General features: G+C 40.2%; 1 protein-coding gene across 1 annotated transcript; it reads left to right on the top strand.

Moving 5' to 3' along the window:
* Positions 1–4143: 4143 nt before the first annotated feature.
* Positions 4144–7507, top strand: KLHL31 (kelch-like family member 31). The gene is made up of 2 exons (XM_006893130.1): positions 4144–5335; positions 6747–7507. Exons 1-2 carry the CDS (start codon positions 4164–4166, stop codon positions 7477–7479), a joined length of 1905 nt encoding a protein of 634 aa, XP_006893192.1. The 5' UTR covers positions 4144–4163; the 3' UTR covers positions 7480–7507.
* Positions 7508–7813: the final 306 nt, after the last annotated feature.

The raw sequence follows: 7813 nt of genomic DNA, 5'->3' as shown, positions 1-7813 counted from the left end.
ATATTTTTTTGATGCTTTCTGAGTCATTCAATATATTGCCCATAGCATCTTTCAACATTGTGATACGAGGCTTAAATTTGTTTTTCAGTTCTTTCAGCTTGAGAAATGCAGAACAAGTTCTTCTCTTTTTATTCTCCAATTCCAGCTCTCTGCACATTCCATTGTAATACTTTGTTTTGTCCTCCCGAGCTACCCTTTGAAATCATCTGTTCAGCTCTTTCACTTCAACATGTTTTCCTTTAGATTTGACTTTTTGACACTCCAGTGCAATCTTTAGAGTCTCTTTTAACATCCATTTCAATTTTTTCTTTCACCTCTGTTTTTGTAATGACCTTTTGCTTTCTTCATGGATGCTCTCCTTGATATCATCCCACAGCTCATCTGGTCTTCTATCACTCATGTTCAATGACCCAAATATATACTTAAAATGATCATGAAATTCTGACAGAATTGATTCAAGATCATATCTTGGTTCCTGTGGACTTATTTTCATTTTCTTTGGCCTCAGTTTGAACTTGCATATGAGTAATTGATGATCTGACCCAAAGTCTGCCCATGGCCTAGTTTTGACTAATGATACTGAACTTCTCCAATGATTTCTTCCAGAGTTGTATTCTATCTCCATACCTGTTCAATTTATATGCTGAGCAAATTATCTGGGAAGCTGGACTCTATGAAGAGGAATGTGACATCAGAATTGGTAGGAGACTCATCAATAACCTGCACTATGCAGATGACACAATCTTGCTTGCTGAAAGTGAAGAGGACTTAAAGAATTTGTTACAGAAGATCAAGGAATGCAGCCTTCAGTAAGGATTGTGTCTCAATATCAAGAAGACAAAGATTCTTACCACTGGACCAATAAGCAATGCCATGATGGATGGAGAGGAGACTGAAACTATCAACAGCTTCATCTTGTTTGGATCCACAACTAACACCCTTGGTACAAGCAGTCAGGAAAGAAGGAGATGCATTGCACTGGGAAAATCTGTAGTTAGGGACCTTTCCAAATTATTGAGGAGTAGTGATGTCAGTTTGAGGATTAAGGTGTGTCTGATTCAGGCCATAGTCTTTCTGATTACTAGCTATGTATCTGAGATCTGGACAGTGAATAAGGATGACAGAAAAATAATTGATGCCTTTGAGCTGTGGTATTGGAAAGAGCACTGACCATCCCATGGATTACCAAGATTACCAAGAAAAAGAACAGATATGTCTTGGAGAGGGTGCATCCAGAGTGCTCTTTGGAGGCAAGAATGATACTTTGCACATGTTGCTAGGAGAGCTTATTCCTTGGAGAGAGACATGATGTCAGGAAGGGTGGATGAAAATGAAGAAGACCCTTACCAGGTGGATTGACAAGGTGACTGCTACAATGGGCTCTTGTGTGTCAGAAAGTGTGAGGATGGTGCAGGAAAGGACTAGTTTCAGATCTTTTGTTCATAAGGTCACTATGAGTCGTGCTCGACTCGATGACACTTAACAACAACAGTTTTAAGGAGGGTTGTGTTATGAACCCAAAGCCATGAATTCTGAATCCACCAGCTGCTCCATGGGAGAAAGATGAGCATCTCCTCTTTTGCAGTTTACTGCCTCTGAAAACCCACTGGTGCATCAGCTATGAGTTGCTTCTGACTCAGTGGTATACAACAGCAACATGTTAAGCACACAGATTACGCCCCCCACCCCCAGGTCCAGCATTTTCTCCAAAACAATACATGGTAATTAGCCTTATATCTGCATGAACAAAATATTGAAAAAACAGATTCTTATATCCAGAACACAGACAATCCTTCCCCAAAGACATGTTTGCACTCTGTCCCAGGTGGTAAAAACTAGTACTGTTCATTTTTTTTTTCACTCTGCCATGTTCTTTGTTACATCTTGTACTTGTCATGACTTGTCTCTCCAACACCAAATGCATGCTGTGTTGCCCTGTCCTTCCCAGCACTGCTCCCCACACAGCACTAGGTGTCTGATAACTACTTACTGAACAACCTAAAAAAAACAAAACAAAAAACACAACAGAAAATCCAAAAAAGAAGCCATCAACTTAAAAGTCAAATGTGTTTGAAGCCCAAAATTATGGTGGGTTCAAAATTTATCTTGCAAGGTAAGGATGCATCTTATATTATTAAAAATAAAAGGGGGGTGAGGAACTGGAGGAGTAAATGGATTGCAATCTTGAAAACAAATATAAATGTGAATGGAACAATGTGAGCTTAAGAAAGAAACCAAAGCCCATAGAATAATCAAACTGTCTGTTTTTAACCTACATACTGCTCTCCTTGTGTGTGGACAGAGAGTAGGGGCAAACACAACAGGAGAGTTACAGAATTCCCAGTTAGTATATTCCATTTAACTGAAGTAAAGACTTAAAGAAATAAAAGCCAAGTTCTAAACTTCCTGATGAAATCAATACCAAGGTTTAAAATTGTACATACAAATGCACACACATACATCTACACAAACAAAAATGTAAAATACCTTAATGTTCATCAGTAGGAAAGCAATTACGTAAATGAATATTTATCTATATCCATATATATCTTTATCTATCTGTTTATCCATCTGTATCTACTTATATATATTGTGGGATGCCATGAAGCTATTAGGGGGAAACAAGGTCAATTTATATTATAATCTGGAGAAAGGAACTCTCATGGCAAAGTGTACTATGTGTCAGGCTGCTGGCTACCAAAACCTTGACTGTTTCAATCCATCAACTTTGTTCTGAGGGACAAAGATGGCGAATTTGCTCCCTCAATGATCCATAACCTCAGGAACCTGATGAAGGATTGTTATGAGTCAGAAGAAACTCAAAGCAGCAGTAGGTCAATCTGTAAAGATTTACAAGAGTTACTGCTGGGTGAAAAGAGCAGATGATTGAACAACATAACAGAAACCTGGAGCCAGAGTGCTCCTTAGAAGCAAGGTTGGTGAGACTTCATCTCATATGCTTTGAGCATGTTGTCCAGAGATGCTAGTTCCTAGGATGGACATCATGCTTAGAAAAATGGAGGGTCAGTGACGAGTGGAACACTCTAAATAGTACTGCTCACTAGTACCACAATTCAAAAGCATCAAATATTCTTCAATCTGTCCTATTTATTATTCAATTTAAAAAATGCATAGGAAGCAATTGAAAGTAACATGGCTTGAGTCAAAGGTGACTTAGTATTTGAAGTGATATCCTTGCTTTTTAGTATTTTAAACAGGTTCTTCGTAGCAAATTTGCCCAATGTAAAATTATATCATACTTATTATTTTCCCTCAGTTCTAGTCAAGTACATATAAGTATCACTGCTAGAAGAAATAAAATTATCTTCCCATAATATTTTTGAGGTGGATAAAATGCATAAGAAACAATTGAAAGTACCATGGCTTGAGTCACAGGCGACTTAGTATTTGAAGTGATATCCTTGCTTTTTTGGTATTTTAAAGAGGTTTTTTGTAGCAAATTTGCCCAATGTAAAATAATATCATATTTATTAAATGATTTTCCCTAAATTCTAGTCAAGTACACGTAAGTATCACTGCTAGAGAAAAAATATTCTCTTCCCATAATATTTTTGAGATGGGTAAAATTTTATTCCATATTAATAGTTTAGTAAGGAAAACCTTCAGAGTGGTTGCAATGCACTTTTCCATGAGAGAAAACAGTCTTTCAAATGATGTTTTGTTACTATTCTATATTTACTACACAGCTAAGTCAGAGAAAGTTTGGATATTTAATATTTAATAATATAAATCTTCCTAGAATTTTTTTCAGTGCTTGATGCTGTAATAAACTGTCAGCAAAATATGTGTAATGCAAAGTTTAAATCTATTTTCAAGGGCTAACTTACTCTATTCTACTAAAAAACTGCTTTCTTTTGCAAATAAAAAAATTCTTAAGTGTGGCATTAGAATCTGTCCTGGAAAACAATGTATTTGAATTTCATAAATAACCTAGTATAATAGTTAAAAAATATAAAATGTACCAGTGACTATGTAGAAGAAAAAAATAATGTAAAATAGATGTGCATAAATGAAACTTAATGTAAAGGAATTATTATGTGAAAACCAATTTAAAATATTTTTTAAAATTCTAAATTGCAACAAAAATAAAATATCCTTTTTTTTTTTTGCATGCTCTTGCCTGTAACAGGGTGTTTGCCAACATGGCACCCAAAAAGAAGACTGTCAAAAAGAACAAAGGCGATATCAATGAAATGACTATAATTGTCGAAGACAGTCCTCTAAGCAAACTAAATGCTTTGAATGGGCTCCTAGAAGGAGGCAATGGACTTAGCTGCATTTCTTCCGAATTAACAGATGCTTCTTATGGCCCTAATCTTTTGGAAGGTTTAAGTAAGATGCGACAGGAGAGCTTCTTGTGTGACTTAGTCATTGGCACCAAAACCAAATCCTTTGACGTTCACAAGTCAGTGATGGCTTCATGCAGTGAGTACTTTTACAATATCCTAAAAAAAGACCCATCTACTCAAAGAGTGGATCTCAACGATATTGCACCGCTAGGGCTGGCCACAGTCATTGCATATGCCTACACTGGAAAGCTGACTCTCTCTTTGTACACAATAGGAAGCATCATTTCTGCTGCTGTTTATCTTCAGATCCACACTCTTGTAAAGATGTGCAGCGATTTCCTGATAAGAGAAATGACTGTTGAAAATTGCATGTACATTGCGAACATCGCTGAAACCTACTCCCTGAAAACTGCGAAAGCAGCCGCCCAAAGATTTATCCGAGACAACTTCCTCGAATTTGCAGAATCAGATCAGTTTATGAAGCTTACATTTGAGCAAATCAATGAGCTTCTTATCGATGATGACTTACAGTTGCCTTCTGAAATAGTAGCATTCCAGATTGCGATGAAATGGTTAGAATTTGACCAAAAGAGAGTGAAATATGCTGCAGATCTTCTGAGCAATATTCGCTTTGGTACCATCTCTGCTCAAGACCTGGTCAATTATGTTCAGTCTGTACCTAGAATGATGCAAGATGCAGACTGCCACAAACTTCTTGTAGATGCTATGAACTACCACTTACTTCCGTATCATCAAAACACATTGCAGTCTAGACGCACGAGAATCCGTGGGGGCTGCCGAGTCCTTGTCACGGTTGGGGGACGCCCAGGCCTTACTGAGAAGTCGCTCAGTAGAGATATCTTGTATAGAGACCCTGAAAATGGATGGAGCAAGCTGACAGAAATGCCAGCCAAGAGCTTTAATCAGTGTGTAGCTGTGATGGATGGATTTCTCTATGTGGCTGGTGGTGAAGACCAGAACGATGCAAGAAATCAAGCCAAGCATGCAGTCAGCAACTTCTGCAGGTATTTAATCTTTCATGAGGAAATGATTCAATATAAATGGTTTTGTTATAAAAGTGCATGAATCCTATCTGTTGGATCAGTTCATGGGCTCAATAAACCAATAATAATGTTACCTTATAGGTGTATAATACTTGGCTTATATAAAACAAATTATAATTCACATATATTATGCACTCTACATTTCTGAGACAAATCTGTGCAGTCTGCAGGAAAGATATAATTATGATTTTATGTGTAAGAAATAGGATACTCAGACAAGTAGCACTATTGTTGTTGTTGCTATGTGGCAATTCGTATTTTCTCATTTCTAGTCAGGTGCGCTTTATAATTAATCTGTCTTTAAAAAAGAAATTGGGTGAGGGAGCTCTGGTGGCCTAGTGGTAAGAAGCTGCACTGCAATCCAGAAGGTAAGGGGTTTGAATCCACCAGATGCTCTGCTGGAGAAGAAGGGGCAATCTCCTCCTCTGCCAGTCAGATATGACTTGATGGCACACACACACACACACACACACACACACACACACACACAAAAATGTGGGTGCAAATTTAGTTCTAATATGAAGGAGTAAACAAGACAAAAAATAATATAAAAAATGTGGCTGTTGCTGATGCCTCTCTGATATCATATCCTGTAAATAGAGTGAGATATTTAAGAATTTAACCTTTGATTAATTTTAAGATTAATTTGAAATGACAATTGTAGTGAAAATGCCAATATCTTTGATGCATGTGAAAAGACTACATAATTCATAATACATAATTCATAAAGTGAAACTCAAATACTATTATTTCATATTTATGATGCAAAATTAGACTTTCATGTAAATAAAATATTCAGAAAGTCACACTTAGATCATGGAAGTAGCACAAAGTCCAAGACAGCTTCTGAACTATTTAACTTTTACTTGTTGCAATGGCCAGGACAAATAAAGGATTCCTGAGAAACGGAGACAGTGACATATCTTACTTAGCTATGGCAGGCATCTAGAGACGGTCAGCGTCTTCATATAGGTAGAACTGACCCTGGTGGCAGTGCTCTTTCTCTTAATAAACATAAATATCGGAGTTCCACATGATTAATTTATAAATTTTACTGGGGCTATGAACATTGGAATATTGAGGAGAGGCAATAAGGAAGGTCCGTTCTGCAGTCTCTTCTCCAAGTGGCCCAGTGAAGAAAGTTGTAGACAGAGATGAGGGATGGAAGAGCATCACCAAGTGCTTGATTCGCTTTCTAAGTTTAATCCATTTTTACTGATTAAGACAGAAACACCAGCCTCCAGCGGGGAAAGGCCCCTAGTCTTTCTCCAACGATAGTGTCAAGACCATAACATTATGGTATACTGTATATGGAGTAACTTGCTTTCCAACGTTACCAAAAGGGCTGTCACACTTTCTCCCTTATTTCCAGATACGACCCTCGCTTCAATACCTGGATACACCTGGCCAACATGAACCAGAAGCGCACCCACTTCAGCCTGAGCGTGTTCAACGGGCTCCTCTACGCCGTGGGCGGCCGCAATGCGGAAGGCAGCCTGGCCTCGCTGGAGTGCTATGTGCCCGCCACCAATCAGTGGCAGCCAAAGGCGCCCCTGGAGGTGGCGCGCTGCTGCCACGCCAGCGCGGTCGCCGACGGCCGCGTGCTGGTGACCGGTGGCTACATCGGTAGCGCATACTCGCGCTCCGTGTGCGCCTATGACCCCGCCGGCGACAGGTGGCAGGAGCTGCCGGCCCTGAGCACGCCCCGGGGATGGCACTGCGCAGTGACGCTGGGCGACAGGGTGTACGTGATGGGGGGCAGCCAGCTGGGAGCACGCGGGGAGCGCGTGGACGTCCTGACCGTGGAGAGCTACAGCCCCACGGGGGCGCAGTGGAGCTACGCGGCGCCGCTGCCGGTGGGCGTGAGCACGGCGGGCGCCTCAGCCCTGCACGGCCGCGCCTACCTGGTCGGCGGCTGGAACGAGGGCGAGAAGAAGTACAAGAAGTGCATCCAGTGCTTCCACCCCGAGCTCAACGAGTGGACGGAAGAAGATGAGCTGCCCGAGGCCACCGTGGGAGTGTCCTGCTGCACCCTCTCCATGCCCAATAACGTGACCCGGGAATCCCGGGCCAGCTCGGTGTCCTCTGTGCCTGTCAGTATCTGAGACCCAGGTAGACCCAGGGACACTGCAGCACTAGTATTTATTCTTAGAGCCACGTGATAAGGTATAGAAAAGGAAATATCTAACATTTACTACAATGCTTATTTTAAATATATGGGAAATATATCTTTATGGTTTTACTCTCCTGGTATGGCATAATCTACCTCTGGGTCTTTCTGTTTTCTTTTTAAGCTCAAAATCTAGGGCCATACCTAAAACTTTAGTTTCAGGGATCATTTCTAAAATACAAGGCCATACCAACAAAGAGAGACTATTTATATTAGCGGCCACTGGGTGGCAGACGGAATTCGACGTAGGTACTCTTCTAAAGTGGCGT

Source organism: Elephantulus edwardii, unplaced genomic scaffold (genome assembly GCF_000299155.1).
Source record: "Elephantulus edwardii isolate Elephantulus edwardi_28Jun2011 unplaced genomic scaffold, EleEdw1.0 scaffold00124, whole genome shotgun sequence".
Lineage (NCBI taxonomy): Eukaryota > Metazoa > Chordata > Mammalia > Macroscelidea > Macroscelididae > Elephantulus > Elephantulus edwardii.
Note: the sequence above shows the minus strand (reverse complement) of the source record. Positions and strands in the feature narration are given on the sequence as shown.